Source organism: Lutzomyia longipalpis, chromosome 2, assembly GCF_024334085.1.
Source record: "Lutzomyia longipalpis isolate SR_M1_2022 chromosome 2, ASM2433408v1".
Taxonomy (NCBI): Eukaryota; Metazoa; Arthropoda; class Insecta; order Diptera; family Psychodidae; genus Lutzomyia; species Lutzomyia longipalpis.
The window spans coordinates 16130257-16152658 of record NC_074708.1 but is presented as its reverse complement, the minus strand read 5'-3'; the positions used below and the strand labels follow the sequence as shown (position 1 = coordinate 16152658).

At 36.2% G+C, this 22402-nt stretch overlaps 7 protein-coding genes across 10 annotated transcripts; 4 read left to right on the top strand and 3 right to left on the bottom strand.

Moving 5' to 3' along the window:
* The first annotated feature begins 1739 nt into the window (after positions 1–1739).
* Positions 1740–6168, top strand: LOC129790963 (SH3 domain-binding protein 5). 2 transcript variants are annotated; one of them, XM_055828823.1, is made up of 6 exons: positions 1760–2157; positions 2239–2301; positions 2362–2780; positions 3775–3840; positions 3962–4768; positions 4838–6168. In XM_055828823.1, exons 1-6 carry the CDS (start codon positions 2116–2118, stop codon positions 4938–4940), a joined length of 1500 nt encoding a protein of 499 aa, XP_055684798.1. In that variant the 5' UTR covers positions 1760–2115; the 3' UTR covers positions 4941–6168. The 2 variants fall into 2 exon arrangements, with proteins under 2 accessions (XP_055684799.1, XP_055684798.1); XM_055828824.1 differs by lacking the exon at positions 3775–3840 and having other exon boundaries at positions 1740–2157.
* Positions 6169–6182: 14 nt separating this feature from the next.
* LOC129790965 (AH receptor-interacting protein) lies at positions 6183–7452 on the top strand. The gene is made up of 3 exons (XM_055828825.1): positions 6183–6370; positions 6442–7108; positions 7187–7452. The coding sequence occupies exons 1-3, from the start codon at positions 6287–6289 to the stop codon at positions 7387–7389; spliced, it is 954 nt and encodes a 317-aa protein (XP_055684800.1). The 5' UTR covers positions 6183–6286; the 3' UTR covers positions 7390–7452.
* On the bottom strand, positions 7365–8808 carry LOC129790966 (kynurenine formamidase-like). The gene is made up of 3 exons (XM_055828826.1): positions 8385–8808; positions 8216–8317; positions 7365–8151 (listed from the first exon to the last, which is right to left on the bottom strand). The coding sequence occupies exons 1-3, from the start codon at positions 8491–8493 to the stop codon at positions 7472–7474; spliced, it is 891 nt and encodes a 296-aa protein (XP_055684801.1). The 5' UTR covers positions 8494–8808; the 3' UTR covers positions 7365–7471.
* Positions 8809–9063: 255 nt separating this feature from the next.
* Positions 9064–10283, bottom strand: LOC129790962 (kynurenine formamidase-like). Its single transcript, XM_055828822.1, has 3 exons — positions 10108–10283; positions 9939–10040; positions 9064–9863 (listed from the first exon to the last, which is right to left on the bottom strand). Exons 1-3 carry the CDS (start codon positions 10211–10213, stop codon positions 9187–9189), a joined length of 885 nt encoding a protein of 294 aa, XP_055684797.1. The 5' UTR covers positions 10214–10283; the 3' UTR covers positions 9064–9186.
* Positions 10284–13259: 2976 nt separating this feature from the next.
* LOC129790961 (uncharacterized) lies at positions 13260–17673 on the top strand. 3 transcript variants are annotated; one of them, XM_055828819.1, is made up of 5 exons: positions 13260–13774; positions 15359–15748; positions 16394–16758; positions 16832–16958; positions 17126–17673. In XM_055828819.1, the coding sequence occupies exons 1-5, from the start codon at positions 13753–13755 to the stop codon at positions 17275–17277; spliced, it is 1056 nt and encodes a 351-aa protein (XP_055684794.1). In that variant the 5' UTR covers positions 13260–13752; the 3' UTR covers positions 17278–17673. The 3 variants fall into 3 exon arrangements, with proteins under 3 accessions (XP_055684794.1, XP_055684796.1, XP_055684793.1); XM_055828821.1 differs by lacking the exon at positions 15359–15748; XM_055828818.1 differs by having other exon boundaries at positions 13260–15748.
* Positions 17674–18381: 708 nt separating this feature from the next.
* On the top strand, positions 18382–19478 carry LOC129790911 (plasma kallikrein-like). The gene has a single exon (XM_055828752.1). It carries the CDS (start codon positions 18513–18515, stop codon positions 19455–19457), a length of 945 nt encoding a protein of 314 aa, XP_055684727.1. The 5' UTR covers positions 18382–18512; the 3' UTR covers positions 19458–19478.
* Positions 19479–19656: 178 nt separating this feature from the next.
* Positions 19657–20298, bottom strand: LOC129790954 (40S ribosomal protein S21). The gene is made up of 3 exons (XM_055828812.1): positions 20240–20298; positions 20114–20173; positions 19657–19910 (listed from the first exon to the last, which is right to left on the bottom strand). The coding sequence occupies exons 2-3, from the start codon at positions 20161–20163 to the stop codon at positions 19709–19711; spliced, it is 252 nt and encodes an 83-aa protein (XP_055684787.1). The 5' UTR covers positions 20164–20173; positions 20240–20298; the 3' UTR covers positions 19657–19708.
* Positions 20299–22402: the final 2104 nt, after the last annotated feature.

The following is a 22402-nucleotide window of genomic DNA, read 5'->3' as shown; positions in this document are numbered from 1 at the left end:
GCTTCGCGCTTGAGGATAATTTTATAAGAAAAGTTCTTAAAGCTATGCAAATTCACAAAAATAAGCGCAGCTCAATTGTGCATTTAATAACACGTATTGTTCATCCGCTTCGAATACCTAAAATGCTTCGAAGCTTCGAATATTTCAAAAAGCTTCGAAGCTTCGAATATCTAAAAATTATTCGAAGCTTCGAATCTTATTCGATTATTCGAATAATCGAAGCATTTTAAAAACGAAGCAGTTCTTTTGCAGTGCTTCGAATACGCTTCGATGCTTCGAATCACCGAAGCTTCGATGTTCAGATCGAAAGTCCGAGCCCTATTTTAAATCTTTTTTTTTTTGGCAAAGTACTTTTATTATCAAATGAACAGCTCTGAAATGTTTTCTGGGACAAGGAGTAAAAGTTTTTTGCTGTAACATAAGATAAGATAAACTTTGTAAGCTTTATTGATGCAACAAAATTACATAACACAACTTCAAATAAATGATAGGGGAGACTGAGGCTAATTAAATCATGTTATGAGTTAAGTTATGAAAGAGCTCAAAGTAATCATCTTTTCCAAAGATATAAAACACAGAAGTATTCCTTTGCAAAAGGAATCCATGAAAAAAAATCGTTTATTTTAGCCGGCATAAATTTATCCAAAAATGCAATCAGTGACGTCATCAATGTGTTTTTTTTGGCTCTTTAAATGCAAGCAGCATTCCCGCTAATGTTTTGTCGATGAATTTTGTCAAAGAAACTTTAAATTTTTTTGCGTTTTCCTAATTTATCCGTTTCTCACTTTACCCCAATTTTTCCTAAATACACAAAACTACAAATACAATAAAGGTGCGTCATAAAACCCGGCGCCTCCATTATAATCTCTAATTTATTTTACATAAAACCTACTGACCACCAGGCGTCTCCATCAAAAAAGAAAATTATCGTAATCTTCTAGTTTTTGAGTTGATTTACACTAATTTTTATTCTATGATTTTAAATTTTAATTAATTTTTTCCTTTTGAAAAAAAACCGTTGCGCTTTCCCTTAAGTTATAAAAAGAATACAGTCGTGCTCTCGTGGTAGGACCGTTGTCAAAATGACTTCTCCGCGGTAAAACGGCTTCAGAATGAAGTATTTTGCCTTCGCAGTGGGACTATTAGTACTATTGGAAAGGTAAGATACTAATTGTCCCACTGCGAAGGCAAAATTCCTCATTCTGAAGCCGTTTTACCGCGGAGAAGTCATTTTGACGACGGTCCTACCACGAGAGCACGACTGTATCAAAAAAAAATATTGACCCTTAAGATGAGAATTCTCATCATAAAGAGCGCAAAAAAGGCAGAAAATTATGTTGGATGTGTCCTATATAAAAGTCAACGCATTGGATCATTCTTTTTTTGATGCTGTGTAAGATGTTAATTAAATTATAATGTTCTTACCTTATACCCTTGGGTCATGAACCCAAAAGACCGGTAAATTTTCTCTTCTGAGCTGAAAATTACGCGCGTGCAAATGCGATAAAAAGTATAATGAGAGAAAGTCTCCAAAAAGGTACGACCCATTGATCAGAATATATTTTTTTGCATCGATTCGAAGCGAGTTTGCAAAGTCATTCATGTGTATACGCAATGATGTTCATTGAGAGCCATAATAATGAGAAGAGCCACAATATATAATGAAAAGAGTAAATTTAAAAAATATATACCTACATACATATATAATACTTTAACTTGGCGCATGCTCTAATCAGCCCAATGGAACTTTTCAGCGAGAGCTCTCTCTATTCCCCAACATTCTGTCACTTCTCAGTCTACTCTTTGATTCGGGTGGCTCAATAGGCGAACATCATTCAATTACACCATCATTCTATTAATAAAGTGATTTGTTTGCTCTTGCGGGGAATTGCGTGGTGAAAAAGCGAGCAATGCCCAAGGGGGAAGAAAATTGAGTGGAAATTCGCAAGTTCCTTCCTTTTCCCTGCGGCTCCGTGAGTGCGTGGGTGGTGCAAAGGGATAAAAATGATTGAGTAAGAGTTCAAGGAGTGTATATGTGTGAAGGAGAAAAATAAGTAGAAAGGAGGCCAAAGGCTGCAGCAATATAGAACTTGGGAAAATTCCAAGAGTGCAATAATGTCTGTCGATAGCAATACTCCACTGGATCCGAGAGTTCAGGTGCGTACAGATGACCTTTAACGTGCGGCTATTATTACATTAATCCACTCGCTAATTTTTTTTTGTATTCACCTTTTGCAGGTGGAGCTGGAGAAACTAAATTCAGCGACTGATGATATAAATAAGTTTGAAGTGGAGCTTGACGTAAGGCGGCATCCATCCGCAAAATATGACCTTCCCCACTGAATATTCTTCTTATTTTAGGAAGCTAAATCCGAATTTCGTCGTCTCCTGGCGGAGAGTGTGGAAAAAATTAAACAGTCAGCCCATAAATTGGGGAATTCCATTGAAACCGCTAAACCCTACTACGAGGCACGCTTGTATGCATCCCAATTGGCCAAGGAGACCCAATTAGCGAGTGCAAATTACGAAAAAGCCCGCTCTGTCCATGCAGCAGCAAAGGAGATGGTCTACCTGGCTGAGCAGGGCTTGGGGGAGAAATCCACCCTCGATACCGCCTGCCAGGAGATGCTAAGTCATGCTGCGAGCCGTGTTAATCAATCACAGCTTGAGTGCACGGATACGCGCAATGTCCTGAAGATATGTGAGCTGAAGCAGGAAGTTGCCAACAATCGTGTGGCGAAACTTCAGGCACAGCTCAAAAGTGCAATTAGATCCTCAAGGTAAAATTCAGCTGTGTGTGAAGGGGTTGTTTGATGAGTTCGTGCGCATTTTGAGAAGCTCTCGTCATATTTTATATATCTTTTGGGCTTTTTGAGCTTTTTGGTGACTCTTTGTGGATTTTATTCAAGGATTTATCAGCAGATTCATTTTCCAAAAAAAAATTGCGATGGAGGCGCCTAGTTTGACTGGACGTCTCCGCAAACTTCAGAAAAAATGAAAAATATTATCATAATTTTAAAAACGATAATTTCAATGGAGACGCCTGGTCATTACTATATTTTTTTCCTTTTTCGAAATAGAAGAGTTCTTAAATTTAAGAAAAATCTACGATGGAGGCACCTGGTCTTATTAATTTTCTTCTCACAGCAAAAACGATTTATAACATTTTTTTGCTTCAAGAGATATTAAAATTCTAAAACAGGTAACGATGGAGGCGCCTGGTAGGACTGGGCGCCTCCATTAAACTAAGAATATTTAAATGATTTAAATTCTAAAAACAAATGCAATGGAGGCGTCTGGTGTTTATTATTTTCCCCTTCACTGTAGAAAAGATTTTTTAAAAATATTAAAATTCTAAAAACAATGGAGACGCCGGGTTATCATTTATATCTTTTTTCCTCTTTGCAAGAAAAGAGATTTTAAATTTAAGAAATAATAGAAATTATTGAAATAATCTACGATGGAGGCGCCTGGTCTTAAATATACTTCTCCTCTCAGCAAAAATAAGCTTTATTTGGCTACAAAAAATGTGAAAATTCTAAAACCGGTAACGATGGAGGCGCCTGGTCTTAATTATTTATCTTCTCACAGAAAGAAAAAGATTTTAGAAAAAAAGTTCACAATTCTAAAGAACAATGGAGGCGCCTGGTCATTACAAATACTTACAAAAAGCTTCAAATTATTTTTTAAACCTTAAAAAATGCGCACAAACTCACAAAACAACAAATTTCATCAAAGGCATTGCTTTTTATTTAATTTCTCTTTATTTTGTAGCATGAATATTCGAAGAAATCTTCTGTTGATTAATTTATTGGCTTATCAGCGAGAGTTATGTTGTTTGTGAGTAGTTTTTATTTATTTCTTTTTAATTTAGTATTTAATTTTGCTGAAAAGCCAAATTTTGGAGTAATTTGATAATTTTTTAATTTGACCAAAAATAAAATTAAAACTTCCTTCTTAGGCCCTACTATGAGACAAGGGCAAACTACAATGGGCTACTAAAGTCCCAGAAGCAGAGGGTGAATGATCTGGAGTCAAAGGTGGCGGATGCAAAGATGACCTACAATGAGGCATTGAAGAATCTCGAGAAGATTTCGGAGGAAATCCACAAAATGCGCAAAGAGCGACGTTCCATTGAGATGGAGTTTGGTGCTTCGAATTCTAGTCAAATTGATTCAAGTGATGAGTACCTGGATTTCCCTGCGAAGCTCACGTCAAAATCAAGTCCAGTTCGGCAGCAACGATTCTCCCCACTTGACTGCCCGCATTTGCTGCGGGACGTCGATATGCGGAGCTTCGGGGGTACGTCGTCCGAGAGCAATGGCTACCAAACGGACGACGCGTCTCCGATTAAAATGGACGGCATGAGTAATTTGAATGTGGACGAATGGACGGAAATTCGACTCTCAAATTCCGAGAGTACAAGTTCCGGGTACTCACAGAATACCAATTGTCTAGGTGATCAGACACCCGTGGACAGTGATAGCTTCAGTTCCAGCGAGGAGGGTCGCAAGGTGACGTGCACAACGGTCTTTCAGCACAATGAGGAAGACACGGGGAAGAAGAAGAATGAAGGACTCACCACGTGGATATCTAAATCTAGTCTAAAGAACACAGGACGCAGACAGAGCCTAGATCTGCTAATTGATGCCAGTGATAAAGTGAAGGATGTCTTTACACAGGGATTCCAGAGGGTGGGAAAGACCCTCGAAAGGAGGAATAGCGAGTCTGAAGTCAATAACGAGAGTCATGACTTTTTCCTTTTCAAGTAAGGCTTCTTTGAGAATTCTTTTAGATTTTTTTCTCCTCATTTCCTGACTTGTTTTAAATCTTTCAGATCAGATAACAAAGATGGATTGTCGGATGAACAGGTGGAAAATTTGAATTTACATCAAGATTCTGAGGTGTATCGGAATAATGACATCGACATATCCAAATAAGAATGAAACTAGAAAATTTACTTCTAAAATTCTTCAAAATGTTTTAAGTAGTTTGTTAAGGAATTGCAAAGAACACACCATGGAACAAATTTATATTTTTTTCTTCTTTTTTTAAGTATTTTTAAGTAAAAAGATGATCTTGAAGAAACTAGAAAAATCTTTGGAAAATTCTTCTTTTAAGTAACTCAACGGGTTTAAAGAAAAATGTGAGGAAATCCTTTTTTGATTCCGGATAATTCAATCCAAAACATTAATATTTCTGCAAGTTTTTAGAAGAAGAATTGATCACTGAACGATCATTTGCAAATTCAATTCGGGCAGTAAAAATCTTTACCAGAAGTTTAAAATTTTATTATTCAGTGAGTAAAATACATATTTTTTATATCAAGTTCAATTTAATTTAAGCAATATAATCGTATAATTGGTTAGTGAATAAAATGATCAATAATCAGGTTCAAAATGTTCAAAATTGACCTAAATATTCATCAATCACATTTAAGCAATAAAACAAACTTTTAAATCATTGTGAGTTGTAGACATTAAAAGCTCTTGAAGCTTTAAGATTTTAAAGCTTTGAAAATAATTATTTTTATGAGTCTTTAATCAATCTGAATATGCTTCTCGTACTGCCTAAATAGATTTTTTTTATGCTGCTGAAAGTCAATATTTTTACTGAAACGATCAAAAGTTTTGCCATTTTACTGATTAAAAATAATATTTACGGCCAAAATTACAACTGATCTTTCTCATTCAAATCATTTAATTTTTAAGAAATAAAATCAAAGAAAGTTTTAAAAAAAACTCTACTGATCATTAGGTCTGACTGAAAGTCATTTAAGGAAATTTACAAGAATTAGAATAAATAACAAAAATTAAGAATAAAAAATATTAATAAAAGTTTATTTTACGAGGAAAAAAGGAGATTTTTCCATGGAGTTTATTAAATTAAAACTTAATTATAGAAAAAAAATCACTCAATTACTCGCAATTACAATTTATTTTAATTTTAATAATTTTATCAACATAAAAATTGCTAAAGAAGAAAAAATATGTTGCATGGTGTAATACATAAAACATTTACTATATACATAATATGTTAGAGGCTGTAGAATTGTACCAAGAAAAAAAAACTGAAAATTAAAATGAAAATAACTTTTGTGGTCTTCTCTAGTCGTACAAGCAATTTATGCTCTAAAATGGGAAATAAATTTATTTACTCATGCGCCAACCTTCTCTCTCTATTCTTCTGACCCCCTGACATACCTGTTGACGCCCCAGATTGTCAGGAGAAGTGAATTGCTTTTGGTGCTCTGCTCCCACCGTTTTGTGCAAAATTAAAAAAAAAAATGTCAAAGATTGATGAGGCGCTCATCCGGAAGGAGTGCCTCCATCCGGGGAATGCTTTTGTGGAGATGAAACCTGGAACAAGGGTGAGATTTCGTTGATTTTTGTTGTCCTCGAAAAGTGCAGCTAACCTCCATTATTGGGATGTTCTGTTTAGGTGCGCTTCCACTACCAGACAAAGAGATGCTCCGACGGGAAGATGATTGATGATAGTCGCAAGGATAAGCCCATGGAACTTGTGCTGGGGAAGCAATTTAAGCTGGAAGTGTGGGAGGTTATTGTCCAGAAGATGGCTGTCAGTGAAGTGGCCAGATTCACCGTGGACAAGAGTCTCGTGCCACAGTATCCATTTGTTGCCAAAACCATTAGGGATGCTCGGAAGCCACAGGAGAAGCGGAAGCACTGCTGCGGGATGACATTGCAGAATGAAGGACTCGGCTATGAGGATCTCGATGATTTATTCAAGAATCCCTCTGATTTGGAATTCACCTTTGAACTGCTCTCCGTTGAGCTACCCGAGGACTACGAGAGGGAATCGTGGCAACTCAATGAGGACGAGAAGGTGGAAAGTGTGGCAGTTCTGCGGGAAAAGGGCAATCAATTCTACAAAGAGGGGAACATGAATCAAGCCATGACAGCTTACACGCAAGCCCTGGGAATGCTAGAACAGCTAATGCTGCGCGAGAAGCCGGAAGATGATGAATGGATGGAGTTGTTTAACAAGAAGAAACCCCTCCTACTCAACTATTCCCAGTGCAAACTCAACACCAAGGACTACTATCCTGCCATAGAGTACTGCACTGAGGTGCTAAAGTACGATCCGGGTAGGCAAACTCTCCGGAAAGCTACTTTCCGGACACTTTTTGACTATTCAAAGACTTTCTGTTCTTACTTTCTTCTAGACAATGTCAAGGCACTCTTCAGGCGAGCCAAAGCAAATCTCGGTGCGTGGAATTTAGAAGAAGCCAGAGAGGACTTCAGACGTGCCGCTGAATTGGAACGAGGGCTCAAATCCACCGTGGCCAAAGAATTCAAGAAAATTGATGAGCTTCAGAAGAATCGCGATGAAATGGACAAGGAGCGATTTAAAAATTTATTTCATTGAATGATTCTCGGTGCTATTTTCCAAAATTAATTTATGTAAATGTATATTAAACTAGTCAGCACACATCCTGGATTTTTATTCTTTAGCCAGATTTGGTCAGATCTTCAATGAGGATTTTTGTGAGTTCCGCATCTTTGTCATTTAGTTGTTCAACAATATCAAAATGATCTCGATTCGGAAGAAGAATTAATTTCACGTTATCCGTTCCCTTGGCAAGGGCATCCTTCATGTCTTCAGACATTTTCTTGTAGGATTGAGATTCATTCTCAGTCACAACAACCGAGAAATGTGTGGAAGTTCCAGCTAAATGCCCGTAGCCAGATAGAGCTGGAGAGAGAGTAACAACATTGTCATCTGTGATGGAAAGGATATTCCCATTGTTGGCAGCTTTTGTGTGACGCAATTCCCGGAGATCGTACACTCCACTCAAGAGATAAACATCCTGTATGAGATGCTGATGGGGAAGACGAGAGAATTGTGCTTCCTGGAATTGGGCTACAACAAGATGAGCACCAGCTGAATGGCCGAGAAAGGTCACAGATGAAGCACCAATTCGTGCAGCATAGTTGAGGATGTATGTGAAACATTTATGTGCCAACTCCACAAGTTCAGTTAAGGTCACTTCGGGGCACATTTCATAATCAGCCGCTATTACCCGGCAACCAGCACGAACAAATGGGAGGGTCCCATAGCTACCCACCTCCTTGGTGTACTCCTCAAGTTGCCAGTAGCCACCATGGAAGATCACAAAGATCGGAGCATCTAAAAATTGAATTTTATCAAATTTTTAGCCAAGAACTTTGCTCAGAATTTTAATGTTTTTTACCAGATGGCTGATCTGTGCCATAAATATCCAACTTTGACCTTCTTCCTGGCCCATAAGGAACGTCCAGTTCACACTTCAGCAACTCCCTGGCCTGTGTAGTTCCTTCCCAAGAAGAAATGAATTTTCTTGAGCGACATAATTCAAATTTTTTTTAACAATTCTGACTTACCATCCTTTACAACTTTCTTGTGATTGTCCAGTAATTCCTGATCCTTTTCGAATCTCCTGCTCCAAGCACTTGGTGAGAATTCCTTCTCCAAGTCCTTCACGTTCTCCATTTTTCGTTTTACTAATTATACCGATTGTACTAAATTTTAAGAAGCAAAAATGCTGACTTGAAATCGAATGAAGAAAGCAAGAAAAAAATCTTCGTGTCACTTTTGTACTTTCAGAGGCTTCTCAACAAGCTTCCCGTTAGCATTGGTCAGTGGGAACGTTAAAGACTATCGTGGTCACGGAGCCCACAACCGCACAACCACATCCATACTTGTGACATAATTTTTTTTTTATAATTAAGAGATAATTAAATTTTATTTGCACACGTACTTGTGAGAAGCTGAGAGTACAATTTTTCTCTCGATGAAGATGATTATGATTATGTTAATATACTATAGGGGAGACTAGGGTGGTGTGAATCGACTTATGGTAATTAATTTCTGTTATTTTTTGAGCTGAAATTCAATAAAAATCCTATATTTTTCTTTCCTTTAATTTCTAAGCATTAATTTCAACAAATGGTCCGATTTGAATAAAATTAAATTGGAACTCATTGAAAAATTCGTTTCATCCAATTCTTCTTCTAATTTTCATATCCAGGATATTCAAGATTATATCAAGAGACGAAAAAATATTCTGAAAATGATCTCTTTACTTAAACTCTCAAACAACACTTTGTCCGATTTTGATAAAATTTCAGAGACAGAGAAAGGTTTCAAATTAATTTGTATTCAGTCAACATTACTCATAGATCTTCAATCCTTGGCCAAATCTTCAATGAGGATTTTTGTGAGTTCTCCATCCTTGTCATTAAGTTGTTCAACAAGATCAAAATGATCTCGATTTGGAAGTAAAATAAATTTAACCCTTTCAGTTCCCTTGGCAAGAGCATCCTTCATGCCTTGAGATATTTTCTTGTAAGATGGAGATTCATTCTCAGTCACAACAACAGAGAAGTTTGTAGAAGTTCCAGCTAAATGCCCATAATCAGCCAAGGATGGAGAGAGCGAAACAACATTGTCATCCGTGATGGACAAGATATTCCCATTGTTGGCAACTTTTGTGTGACGCAACTCCCGAATGTCGTACACTCCGCTCAGGAGATAGACACCTCGTATGAGATCCCGGTGAGGGAGACGAGAGAACTCTCCTTCTTGGAATTGGGCTATAATGAGATGAGCACCAGCTGAATGGCCGAGGAAATTCACGGATGAAGCACCAATCCGGGCAGCATAATTCAGGATGTAAGTGAAGCATTTATGTGTTAGCTCCACGAGTTCAGTTAAGGTCACCTCAGGGCACATTTCGTAATCAACCGCTATTACCCTGCAACCAGCATGAACAAGTGGGAGGGTACCAAAGCTACCATACTCCTTAGTGAATAACTCCATATGCCAGTAGCCACCGTGGAGGAGCACAAAAATTGGAACATCTGGAAGTTAAATCGATCTATATTATTTCTGAACTTTTACTTAATCACCTTAATCAGAATTTTTGATATCTTTACCAGATGGCAGATCTGTGCCATAAATATCCAATTTAGACCTTCTCCCTGGCCCATAAGGCACATTCAGCTCACACCTTAGTGTGTCTCTGGCCAAGATGTTGGCTTTAGGAGGAAAATGAAAAAGTTTTAGTGATAAAAACTGGATAAGAAAAACTTTTCAAAAATTTACCATCTCTTATCACTTTCTTGTGATTCTCTATCAATTGAACCTTTGCGAATCTCTTGGTCCACACACTTGGTGAATACTCCTTCTCTAATTCACTTAATTCCTCCATTTTTTTTGTTCCTTGTTCTGCCACTTCAATAAGAGATTCCTAACACGTTAACATCTCAAAGAAATATTAAAAATTAAAGAAAGAATTATTCATAACACTCTTTTGGAATTTTTGGAGTTTCTCAATCAGCTTGGGAAGATAACATTGGTCAGGAACATTATAGGGGTCACAGAGCATATAATCTCTACTTATGACATTTTTTTTTATAATTTTGAAGACAATAAAAATTTAATTTCCACATCTAATCTCTGCTAGCAAAAGTATGACCAATCAATGGGCCCCAGTCTCCCCTATTATTATTTTTTTCAATTAATTAAGCAATTAAACAATTATTGAGCCATTACCTTCTCTTTTTTTTTGGTTCTAATATAGTACAGTCAGGTATTGGTTAACGTCGCATGGGATATACTCTTTCCACTCATTATTATTAATGGGTAAGAAGAGTATATCCCATGCGACGCTAACTAATACCTGACTGTACCTACAAGTTTTTTTTATTTTTCTTTTGTATATTAAGATTACTGTGGCATCTATCGCAAACTTGTGATATACAACTTTTTCGGGAAAATGAAAGAATTTTTTTTTCAAATTATATTTCTCTCAATCTTAAAAAAAATATATACATATATAAATAAATAAATAGGAAGCAATTGCAAAAAAGATATTTTACTCAAGTAAAACTATTGGAGATTTTTTTTTAATTAAAGTAACATGTTTTATCACGAAATGGCCCGATTGTGATAAAAATTAAACTAGAATTCATGAAAAAAAAAATCTATTTTCTAGAATTTTTGGACTTATGTAAACAGAGCCAAGAATTTCATCTGAGAAAATCATTTAATTTTCGCAAATCGTTTAAGCTGTTTCTTTTTAAAAATATTTATTATATTTTAATTTGACCGTGCTCTCCCATACATTTTACCTTTCAGTTTGTTGTTCTCACAAATGAACTTAGAACTCAATATTATCACAGATTAATTTCCATAGAAAGCTTTTTCTATAAAAAAAAATGAAAAAAACTACTTTTCTGTAAATAAAAAAAAGATTATTCTTTTTATTTCTACAGCAATGAAAAACATTTTGTTTTGCATAGTCTTTAAATCCCAGACCAGTACTGTGCAAACTCTCATAGCGATCGGACGTGAAAAGAGACACAGAGCTTTTGAATAATTTAAATTCATTTTTGAAAAGTTTTTTCACCCTTTTTTTTTGATAAATTAATAAGTTAAGTTCAAAGTTCATAGTTAGTGAAAAGAAGTGATGGGAGAACAATCGGGGGGACCTGGTCCCCCCAATCCTTTTGATCTATATACTGTCTTACACCGAGGAGAAATGCCGCCTGTGGAGATGACATCAAAAAAGAATTTTAAAGCCCTCAAACATGCGTACTTTACTCATCCCTCAGATGTTGAGAAATACTATGTTATTGGTGGAGAAGAATTCAGAAAGCTGGACGTCTTCGATATTGAGGATGGGCTTGATCAAATCTGCAAAGAAGGTTTCAATAAGACGACTCGTTTGACCAGCGGAGACATATTGGTGCAGACAAAAAATGCAGAACAAATTGCTAAGTTGAAATCCATTACAAGTTTTGGCAACAGTAAATGTCCGATTACCGTTTCCGAGAATGGTGTTCTTAACCAGAGCCATGCGATAATTCGATGCCCAGAGATAATGCATCTCAAAATTGAGAGAATAATTGAGGGACTGCGAAAGCACTATGATGTTATCGGTGTACAGAGGCTAAAGAGGAGAGTAGAGAATAAATGGATAGATACAGCAACACATGTTATCACGTTCAACTCGCCAATCATACCTGCAGAAATAAAAGTTGGATTTATCCATGTCAAGACAGAGCTTTTCATCCCTGCACCTTTTCGCTGTGCAATTTGCCAAAAATTGGGACATACCAGGAAACGCTGTAACTCCAGCAAGAATAAGCCAACTTGTAGCTTTTGTGGATAAGCCGCTCATCTTTATGGCCCATGCCTACCCCCACGATGCGTAAATTGTCAAGGTGATCATCCAAGTTCGAGCAAAATATGCCCGAGATACCTGGAGGAGAGAGAAATCAACGCCATTAGGGTGTCTCTTAGGATACCCTATAAAATGGCCAAAGAAGAATTCGTCAAGAGGAGAGGAAGAGCACCTGCGCTACCTATTTCTGCACCATCTACTTCGCGCCAAAATCAACAGGGTCAAACTTCTTTTGCCGATGTGGTTAAGTCAAACACTACTACAAAGTCCATCAAGCCTGACAGCAAACTTCTATCAAGAGTGTCAACGAGAAGTAAAACCATTACACCAAAGATCACCCAAAAGGAAATGAAGAGAACAATTCAAAAAGTCAAGGAAGACGAGAGACTTTCTAAGATCGATATTGAAAAATCTACTGAATCTCAACCCAATCAAACTCAAAAATTTCTTAAAATCCAAACTCAAAACTCAACTCTCCCAGCTAACCAGATTTCAAATCCATTGGCAACCTTCCGTGGATTTCACGCACTTGCTCCTGATTACCCATCATGCTCTCGGGAAATGATGATTTCCCCTGAACCGGACGATCCTGAAGAGCCAGAACCGCCTGATATTGAGATATCAAGCGCTTCTGATGAAAATATGTGAATTAGAATTTTTTCTCCTCTTGCGTTTGTTGTTAAACGCAGAGTGATGCGAAATATTTCCTTTTTTTTCTAATTTATACGGCGTGATATTCAAAAAAGCGCCTAATTAAAATAAACTAATAATAATAATAAATCCCAGACCGTAAAAGGCTTGTAAATGACCCAATTTATGATTTTATTAGTCATGTAAAATAAAGATCCCTACAAAATACTGATCTGTACTCGAACCGGTGACCTTTCGGATTTCAGTCGAGTGCTCTCTTCATTGTCCCCTTGATTTGTTAAAATTTCTATAAGAACCCTAAAAGTTCTTGAATGTTTTTAGCATTTTTAGGCCTTAATTTTCATTCCAAATAATGTTGCAAACAAAATAGAAGAGATCTTTTGAGAATAATACGTTATCTTAATTTTCCCTAACTATCCCGGCTGACACAGAGTCAGTGGTTTTTACGGGTCAGGAAAAAGTTTCAAGATATTAGTCGGAAAATAATCTTGAAATTACTTTTGCACATGAGAAATACCTATATCAATAAGATTTTCACACTTCGCGTCAACAAACCTAGTGGCAAATAGGCGAAGCTCAGAGTGAGCTCACACATACATTTGCACCCAAGTAAAAACCGACTCTTTCGATAACGCGAATGTGAATAGTTTTAATACTCAGAGGCTACAGCGTCGGTATCCTATGAAATCAAAGAGATTTTTCAAAAACTAGTCTTGAAAAAGTAACAAAACTAGTTTTAGGTACGAGTATTGCTTATTTTTTTACTATTTTATTACATCGCGTAAATAAAAATTGAACTTCTTTTTGCCGCCAATAGTGTCTCTGCACTTTGTCACTTGACAGTTGTTTTGTGGATTGTTGTGAACGATTGTGAAAGAAGTTGTTTTAAGAGAGTTCAAAAGCAAGAAGAAATGTATTCCAGGAGGACAATAAGTAAGTTTTCTAAACGACATTACTATAGAATCCTCCACCAGCACCGGCTGGAGGTGGAAGAAGAGAGCGCAAAGATTTCCCCAGTACAAATGCGCCCAACGCCTCCAACTCCGGAGGAGCCTCCATCTTCTGACATTTGGTTTCCGGAGGAATGCGTAGCTGAGGGGGGGTGTATCCAGGGAATGGATGTTGGGCATGAATTGAATTCAGCAACACTCATGGATGATCTTAGGCTTCTTATAGTTGAGTTCAATCCGTGTCGACGATTCGTCACGTGCCTATTGAAGGTGCTGAAGAAACACGTCGACGAGGAGATCTTCACGGATAAGAGAACACTCCTTCAAACACCCCGCCTTACCAGACCCCCAAAACCAATTGATCCTGGTCACTATATTCATATAGGGATTGAAGAGGCCCTAAAAGGTTTTCCGGACAAAAACTTTTTCCAGAATGTTGAAACTCTTGAGGTAAATATTGGAATAGACGGGTGTCCTTTGGCAAAAAGTGGGCTTACGATGTGGCCAATTTTGGGCGCCTTCCCCGGAAAATCTTTCTCTCCATTTCTAATAGGAATATACGCAGGTATTGGCGATCCCTCAGATGTACAGTTGTTTTTGGAAGATTTGGTTGAAGATATTAAATCGCTGGAAGGCAATGGGATCGCGATCGATGATGGTGAATTGCCGACAAGGAAGCCTTTCAGGGTGAAGGCATTTATTGTAGATTCTAAAGCAAGATCTTTTTTGACGGGTGTCATAGGACATACGGGACATTTGGGTTGTGGAAGATGTTACAAGAGGGCGAAGACAATTAACGGAAGAGTAACATTCCCCGTCACCTCTGGGATCTTAAAGACAGATGAGTCTTTCGGTGAAAGGAGAGATGATTGCCACAAATTCCCCTATCCATTCGGTTTGGAAAATGCTGGGATAAAAATGGTTTCCCAATTTCCCCTTTGTTCAATGCATTTGATTTATCTGGGTGTTCTTAGAACATTAGGAGTGTTGTGGAGCACACCAAAATCTCAGCATTTCAAACTTTCAACAAAAAATCGTAAGAAAATGAATGCCCTTCACTTGAGCTTGACAAAAAATGTACCCATGGAATTTTCCCGGAAGCCTGATGATTTTCGTTATGTAAAGAAATGGAAGGCTACTCAATGTCGTCAACTGCTGTTGTATACGGGAATGGTAGTGCTAAAAGATGTTCTGGATAAAGATCATTATGCCCATTTTCTGTTGCTATCAGTGGCGGTGAGAATTCTGTCATCAGAAGCTTTTGTTTCGAATGTACAAATCATCGATCAGGCAAATGAAATGCTGCAGGTTTTTGTAAAATATTATCCGAAAATGTACGGGGTGGACCAAGTGGTATATAATGTCCACAATCTCCTTCACCTAACGGATTGTGTGCATGAATACGGAGTTTTGGAAAACTTCTCGGCCTTTCCCTTTGAGAATTTTCTCCAAATTTTGAAAAAGAAAATCAATCCATGTGCCCCAGTCATTCCGCAAGTTCTTAATCGAATTGAAGAAGAAAAACTTTTAAATTCTTTGAATAACAATCTCAATTATCTTTTCACAGATAGATTCCACTTGAAGGCAAATATATTGGGCTGCAACTTCATGTACAAGACATGCAAATTCAATCAACTGGAGTTCAGGACAAATGATGCAGATCGCTACTGCGTTCTGAAAGATCAGACAATCATTAAAATCCAAGGATTCGGGCACTTTAACGAGACGCCCGGATTTTTTGGGAGATCCTTCAGAAAGAAGGAAAATTTTTTCAAATCTCCTGTCGAATCTCGAATCCTTGGAATTTTTTTGATTTCAGATTTGTCTCCCAATGTGGAATTTTGGGTGTTGAGTACAATCCATTCTAAATTGTTCCGAATTCCATATGGAAATGCAAGTGTTGTCATTCCACTGCTTCATACAAGAGAGGTTCCTAGCAGGAAGACAATTAATGAGTGTATAAATTAAAATTTCACTTGTTAATTTTTTTTAATACGTAAAAAAATTTCAATCGAACAGTAGAGTTCAAGTATTTTTTATGCTATGGAATGTGCAAATGAAATTACTTAAATTTCCCCCTTTTATTTACTCAAAGAAAATTGATTTTTTCAAATTTTTGTATACTTCATTTTATATTTGAATATTACAGAAAAATTCACAAAAAAATATTGAGAAAGTTCATTACTAAAAAAATCATTTAAACTAGAAAATTTTTTATCAAGTCATGCTTTACATAATTAAATAGGCCTAATTTTCTTCCATTTAAATGTTATTGTTGTTGACCAATAAATTAATAAAAAATGCTCGTTTTGGGAAGCATGTGTGGTATAAGGGGTTTTCTTCGTCCTTTAAGGATTTCTTTTCCCCGAATATTGTTAAAATTGTAAACACAAATTCTTCCATTGCGCAGCATTTATTACTAAATAAATAATATTTAATCAATAATGCCTGATTCTAGTATGATTTGTTAAAACATTTTAAAAATAACATTAGAAATTATTACATAATTTAATATAAAATCAATGTGTTATGAGTAAAATAAAGGGCGAAATTAAACTCTACTTTCAACTCAATCTAATAATGATTTTTTATTACTCCAAAGGTTCTTCTTACCCGATTAATTCATCGTTCTTCGATTCGCCGGATGCTGAACTTGACAACATCCCTATAATGCAAGGCGAAATTGAGCAAGAACGCGAAATTGAGCAACAAGGCGGAATTGATCAAGCCTCCATGGAGAGTTCAGCGAGAGCGGATTCGAATCGCCACGAAGAAAGGCTGTCGCGCATTGAAAAGACGATGGAGGATATGAGCAAAAAGATTGAGATCATATATAAGCATATCCTTAAGGAGAAATTAAATTCGAAAATGAGGCAGGAAGTCCTTAAAGCCCTACCCATAGACAGTGTGGACGCATTGAAGGCTTTCGAATCAAAGTTGAAGAAGAAGGAATTTTCTGAAGAGTTTGTGAGTATTTCTTGTCATATACTGCATAATGTGTAGATACAGATCTATTATATATTTTTTTTTTATTTTTCAGGCTTCCATCGCAGGCTCAATGCAGCTAAGAGACTTCCTGAAGGATAAGGTGGTCAAAACGATGAACCTAAAAGGTTCACATGATAAGGAAGCCCTAAAAAATTATGGATTTTACAAAATCTGGAAAAGTAAGCTATTCTTCTTTTTCTTGTCTTTTAAATTTGCAGTATTTTTTAAAATTTTTAATTGCCTAATTCGTCTTCCTTCTACCACGAATATTAAAGATAGAATTTTTCTCCTAATGATTCACCTAATGAATATCAAAATTAATTAAAAATTTTCCTTTTTGTTGTAGATGCCAGTGGCATTTCCCGAAAGGACTTCAAGAAGATGGTGAGATGCCAAATACAGGCATCTCACAGCCGCATCTACGCCAAGGAGCGGCGTCTGAAAATGAAGTCAAAGGGGCGTCCGGTGATCGAGTCTGACAGCGAGGAGGACAGTTAAATTCTTCTCATTTATTTTTCGGACCTCAATTATTTTTCTTAGTTTTTTCATTAAGTTCCCATAGTTAAGGCATTAATATGAATTGCAATTACTTAGCATTCGTTTTTTGTGTAAAATTTCAACTCCCTAGATTTATTTGTTCTAACATATTTCAAATGATATGAATTATAAGTTAATTTTTAGATAAATCTTATTCATTTTACCTAATTAAAATTTTAAAAAAATCGCTATGAAATGGGGTATAAAAAATGCGTAAAGAATGTGAAATGCAACCTAAAGTAAATTATATAACACAATGTTCTATAAATGAAAAAAAAAATAAAATTGGGAAACTTATTCTTTAATGTAAAAAATTAAAATATATCTATATAATAAAAAAAAGTATTTAATTACAAAGCTAAATCTGTTTTATTTACATACACTATATGTATATATATATATATACATACATTTAAATATATAAATAATTTTAAAAGAAATTTTAAAATTTTTTGTATTAGGACCATTGAAAAAATATATTATTGTGGTCTTAAAATTAAATTTGGTTTAGTTTTGCGACTATTCTACTGTCGCGTAAATGAAGGAGTCGGTAAATTTGCTACTCACACGGATGCGCTACTCAGCGCTACTCACTAATACATATACACGAAAAAAAGTGCCATTTTCGAACAAATAGTCGGAAAACTTTATATGGGAACTACTGACGAGTTCTATTGACGCGAATTGTGAAAATCTTTAAAAAATCTTAAAGTTGTGTCAGCCGGGTAAGTATGTAGTAATAAAACGCTTTCTCTGTACTTTCCAACCTTAAGACGCAATATTATAGTACAAATTATTTTGAATCTCAATTTATATATCCTTTTTTATGTGTGCCAGAAAACCATATAAGATATAGCCTTGATCTCAAGAGATACAGCATGATAAGATTATCGTCTGTGATGGGGATTTCTATGAGAAAAAATACTCGCTTTATAAATTATTGTAACAAGGAGAATCACGTTGGGTATTTTGTAAGATCCATGATGATCTTTTGTGCAAACTGTCGGAAATCTTTCAGCGATAAGGGAGATCACCTGCTCATGAGTATGCGTCGTCCGCGGGATGACTGTGTGGTGTTGGGTGTTAATTTCATCCTTATCGCAATGCAAATAGGTACCATTTTAATTATTTTGTGACTGTGCGATCTTGAGAGCTTGAACAAAAGATGCTGAAATGCTGGAGAATCAGTTACCACAATGAATTCCTCGTGGATTGTTCTCTTTGCCCTTTTTGGAGCTGCTATTCTCAGTGCGGGAGCTTCATCACCCTTCCAAGTGTCCATTCGGCTGTACAATGATGTCTACACGGTTGGTCAGGAGAAATCTCAGCTCTGCAATGGTGTCATTGTGCACCAAAGTTATGTCGTCACAACGGGGCACTGTGTTAGGGATACAATTCTCTTTTCCAACACAAGTCGCCCCCTGACTCCGCAGATGATCTACATTGTGGCGGGAAATTTATCCGGGATGGCTGGGAATGTTTCAGCAATCACGAGGAATGTGAAGAACATCACAATCCACAAGAGCTATAATCCCATCACTCTGGAGCACGATATTGCGCTCCTTGAGTTGGTTTCACCGCTGCCACTGCAGAATGATACGAATGTGAAGTGGATCCAATTGGCTCATGGAGAAGTTGCCAGGAATCCGTGCTTCGTGACTGTGCTCAATGAAACAAATGGGGGATTCAAAGTGCTGGAGAATGTTCCCATAATTGACATTTGGCACTGCAACAGGAGCGCGAATTTCTCATCCCTCAAGCGAGACGATATTTGCTCCCAGTACACCATCAGCGGGGGCTCCTGGTGCGGCACAACAGAGCTCGAGTATAGATACAGCCCAGATCGTGGATCAGCTCTTGTGTGCAATGGCTACCTCATTGGCTTACTCTCATCAATTGATCCTCCAGATGATCCCTTCAGCACGGATTGCCAGCAAAACAAGAGAACCTATGCCTTCTACACGAATGTCGAGGAATACGGGTTGTGGATTAAAACTGTGACCGGAATGAATCATGGAAATTCACCCACCCCACCCACAACCAACATGTACGGCAAGGACAAAGGAGCAGCCTCAACATTCTCACCCAGTGCTATCTTCATTGCTGCCCTTGCGCTTGTTTTCCTCCATTTTAGCCACTAAATAAATACAATAATTTCTCTACTTGTCCCATGAGGTGTTTATTTGGGGATTCTGATGCGCAAACTGCCTTCTGTTTGCCCATCCCAAGATAGCAATATGACCAAGATTGTGTGGATGATTCTGGGGGCCTTATCTTTTAGGAACGCCCTCCCGCTCAAATGTTTAGATAGAAATAAAAGCAAATTAAGGACAAAGAACATTTTAAGGTCTTAAGATTTATTCAAATTGCTTCCATGGGCAGCAAAAAAATCTTAATATGCCTTGGAGAGGATACCATCCTTCTTGGCCAATCGGGCGATACAATCATCTGACTCTCCCATTCTCCTAATTGCCCCGCAGATTGCGTACGTCTTGGTGGTGTCCAGCATGCGGCCAGTCTTGGGGTCAACATCCACGAGATTTATCTGAATGGAAGCATGATCCTTGGCATGGATGATGCGGTTGCTGGCCGAGCTGTGTTTCCGGAGAAAAACACCAAAGTGAGGTTAGGTACCGAACAATATTGATATTTCCATGAAAAATCAACAAATTCCCATAGAAAATCACAAATTAGCAATCACAGGAAGCTTGCGAAGCCTTTTCCGTGCATTTTGTACAGAGGAAATGAGATTTTCTTGGGAAAATCAGCAGGAAAAGCACACGTGTGGGATGCTTACCATTTTCGTGGGCAATACAAGTCAACAAAATCTCCAGCGTCGTTTTCCATTGTGATTTATCTGAAAGAAAAGTCACAAGAACATTAATATCACAAATTTAATTAATAATTTTACGTTTTTACTCACTTTTTGGGTGATTTTATTTTTCCTAAAAAGAAAATAAATCCACAGAAACGGGAACGTGACAGAAAAGGAAGGTTAACTTGCACGCCAGTTTACAAGATCAATACGTTTCATGAAATTTTGCAAGAATTGAAAATTTCACATAATTTTCAAAGAATCTCTCAAGACTTAATAAATCCCGGGAAAACAAAAATTTGCAATTTCCCGCTAAAATTTTCAAAGAAAATTGGAAAATTTTTCTATCGTTTCGATTTTTGGTGATAAAATAATTATTTTCATTACCGCGCAAAGAAAATTAAATTATAAATTTTCTCATTTCCTTCAGTAAAAAGAATTTATCAAACGCGCCAAAATAATAGAAACAGGAAACAGGTATCAGCCCTTCCTGCCCAGATAAATCCTTAAGTTTCACAACATCCGTTTATTGATATTTGAATATCCTATCCCTACACAAGACCACCCTGAAGTTTTTGGACACCCGTATGTTTTTGGACAAAATCGTCGACTAAATGAGCCGATGTCGCATGTGTCAAAAATTTTCAAAAATTTATTTTTTTCATATTTTTCATAAAAATAATTAAATAATAATGTAAATAAACAAGAAAATGTCCAAAAAAGCTGAAGTTTTTGGACACTTCACAAAATATTCAAAAATATTTTTCTCTTTTTCTCATAATCAAGCAAATGTCCAAAAAAGCTGAAGTTTTTGGACACCTCAAGAAATATTTTTTTAAATACCTCTAGACCAGATTGTAAATTTTCGCTCTAGGCTAGGGATAGGTAACTAGATAATTTGTCCAAAAAACAAAAATATTCCAAAATCTATATAAAAAATCCGTAAAAAGGACATCTTAACATCAATTGGATTGAATGAGTCTTGATACAGATTAAAGTCCTTTAAAAGGACTTTCATTTGGTGGTAGATTTTTTTCTCTAACTTGGGTCTAGCTATCTTATTTAGAGCTCTACAAATATTTTTTAAATAAATTTTCCCACTTTTGTACAGAAAGTCCTTAAAAAGGACATTTTAACATCAATTGGATTGAATGAGTGTTATTACAGATTAAAGTCCTTTAAAAGAACTTTCATTTGGTGGTAGAATTTTTTCTCTAACTTGGGTCTAGCTATCTTATTTAGAGCTGTCTAAATAATTTTTAATTAAATTTTTCCACTTTTTTACACAAAGTCCTTAAAAAGGACATTTTAACATCAATTGGATTGAATGAGTGTTATTACAGATTAAAGTCCTTTAAAAGGACTTTCATTTGGTGGTAGAATTTTTTCTCTAACTTGGGTCTAGCTATCTTATTTAGAGCTCTCTAAATATTTTTTAATTAAATTTTTCCACTTTTTTACACAAAGTCCTTAAAAAGGACATTTTAACATCAATTGGATTGAATGAGTGTTATTACAGATTAATGTCCTTTAAAAGGACTTTCATTTGTTGGTAGAATTTTTTCTCTAACTTGGGTCTAGCTATCTTATTTAGAGCTCTACAAATATTTTTTAAATAAATTTTCCCACTTTTGTACAGAAAGTCCTTAAAAAGGACATTTTAACATCAATTGGATTGAATGAGTGTTATTACAGATTAAAGTCCTTTAAAAGAACTTTCATTTGGTGGTAGAATTTTTTCTCTAACTTGGGTCTAGCTATCTTATTTAGAGCTGTCTAAATAATTTTTAATTAAATTTTTCCACTTTTTTACACAAAGTCCTTAAAAAGGACATTTTAACATCAATTGGATTGAATGAGTGTTATTACAGATTAAAGTCCTTTAAAAGGACTTTCATTTGGTGGTAGAATTTTTTCTCTAACTTGGGTCTAGCTATCTTATTTAGAGCTCTCTAAATATTTTTTAATTAAATTTTTCCACTTTTTTACACAAAGTCCTTAAAAAGGACATTTTAACATCAATTGGATTGAATGAGTGTTATTACAGATTAAAGTCCTTTAAAAGAACTTTCATTTGGTGGTAGAATTTTTTCTCTAACTTGGGTCTAGCTATCTTATTTAGAGCTCTCTAAATAATTTTTAATTAAATTTTTCCACTTTTTTACACAAAGTCCTTAAAAAGGACATTTTAACATCAATTGGATTGAATGAGTGTTATTACAGATTAATGTCCTTTAAAAGGACTTTCATTTGTTGGTAGAATTTTTTCTC

Excerpts from the sequence above, each read along its gene's own strand:
- LOC129790961 (XM_055828818.1), top strand. The coding sequence starts at position 13,753 with ATGTATTCCAGGAGGACAATAAGTAAGTTTTCTAAACGACATTACTAT. Across the intron at positions 16,759-16,831 it reads AGGAATTTTCTGAAGAGTTT|GCTTCCATCGCAGGCTCAAT; the intron begins GTGAGTATTTCT and ends TTTATTTTTCAG. Across the intron at positions 16,959-17,125 it reads ATTTTACAAAATCTGGAAAA|ATGCCAGTGGCATTTCCCGA; the intron begins GTAAGCTATTCT and ends TTTTTGTTGTAG.
- LOC129790963 (XM_055828823.1), top strand. The coding sequence starts at position 2,116 with ATGTCTGTCGATAGCAATACTCCACTGGATCCGAGAGTTCAG. Across the intron at positions 2,302-2,361 it reads AGTTTGAAGTGGAGCTTGAC|GAAGCTAAATCCGAATTTCG; the intron begins GTAAGGCGGCAT and ends TTCTTATTTTAG. Across the intron at positions 3,841-3,961 it reads CAGCGAGAGTTATGTTGTTT|GCCCTACTATGAGACAAGGG; the intron begins GTGAGTAGTTTT and ends CTTCCTTCTTAG.
- LOC129790965 (XM_055828825.1), top strand. The coding sequence starts at position 6,287 with ATGTCAAAGATTGATGAGGCGCTCATCCGGAAGGAGTGCCTCCATCCG. Across the intron at positions 6,371-6,441 it reads AGATGAAACCTGGAACAAGG|GTGCGCTTCCACTACCAGAC; the intron begins GTGAGATTTCGT and ends TGTTCTGTTTAG. Across the intron at positions 7,109-7,186 it reads GGTGCTAAAGTACGATCCGG|ACAATGTCAAGGCACTCTTC; the intron begins GTAGGCAAACTC and ends ACTTTCTTCTAG.
- LOC129790954 (XM_055828812.1), bottom strand. The coding sequence starts at position 20,163 with ATGGAAAACGACGCTGGAGATTTTGTTGACTTGTATTGCCCACGAAAA. Across the intron at positions 19,911-20,113 it reads TTGTATTGCCCACGAAAATG|CTCGGCCAGCAACCGCATCA; the intron begins GTAAGCATCCCA and ends CCGGAAACACAG.
- LOC129790966 (XM_055828826.1), bottom strand. The coding sequence starts at position 8,493 with ATGGAGAACGTGAAGGACTTGGAGAAGGAATTCTCACCAAGTGCTTGG. Across the intron at positions 8,318-8,384 it reads CAAGAAAGTTGTAAAGGATG|GAACTACACAGGCCAGGGAG; the intron begins GTAAGTCAGAAT and ends CTTCTTGGGAAG. Across the intron at positions 8,152-8,215 it reads TGGCACAGATCAGCCATCTG|ATGCTCCGATCTTTGTGATC; the intron begins GTAAAAAACATT and ends TTCAATTTTTAG.
- LOC129790911 (XM_055828752.1), top strand. The coding sequence starts at position 18,513 with ATGAATTCCTCGTGGATTGTTCTCTTTGCCCTTTTTGGAGCTGCTATT.
- LOC129790962 (XM_055828822.1), bottom strand. The coding sequence starts at position 10,213 with ATGGAGGAATTAAGTGAATTAGAGAAGGAGTATTCACCAAGTGTGTGG. Across the intron at positions 10,041-10,107 it reads CAAGAAAGTGATAAGAGATG|CCAACATCTTGGCCAGAGAC; the intron begins GTAAATTTTTGA and ends TTCCTCCTAAAG. Across the intron at positions 9,864-9,938 it reads TGGCACAGATCTGCCATCTG|ATGTTCCAATTTTTGTGCTC; the intron begins GTAAAGATATCA and ends TTTAACTTCCAG.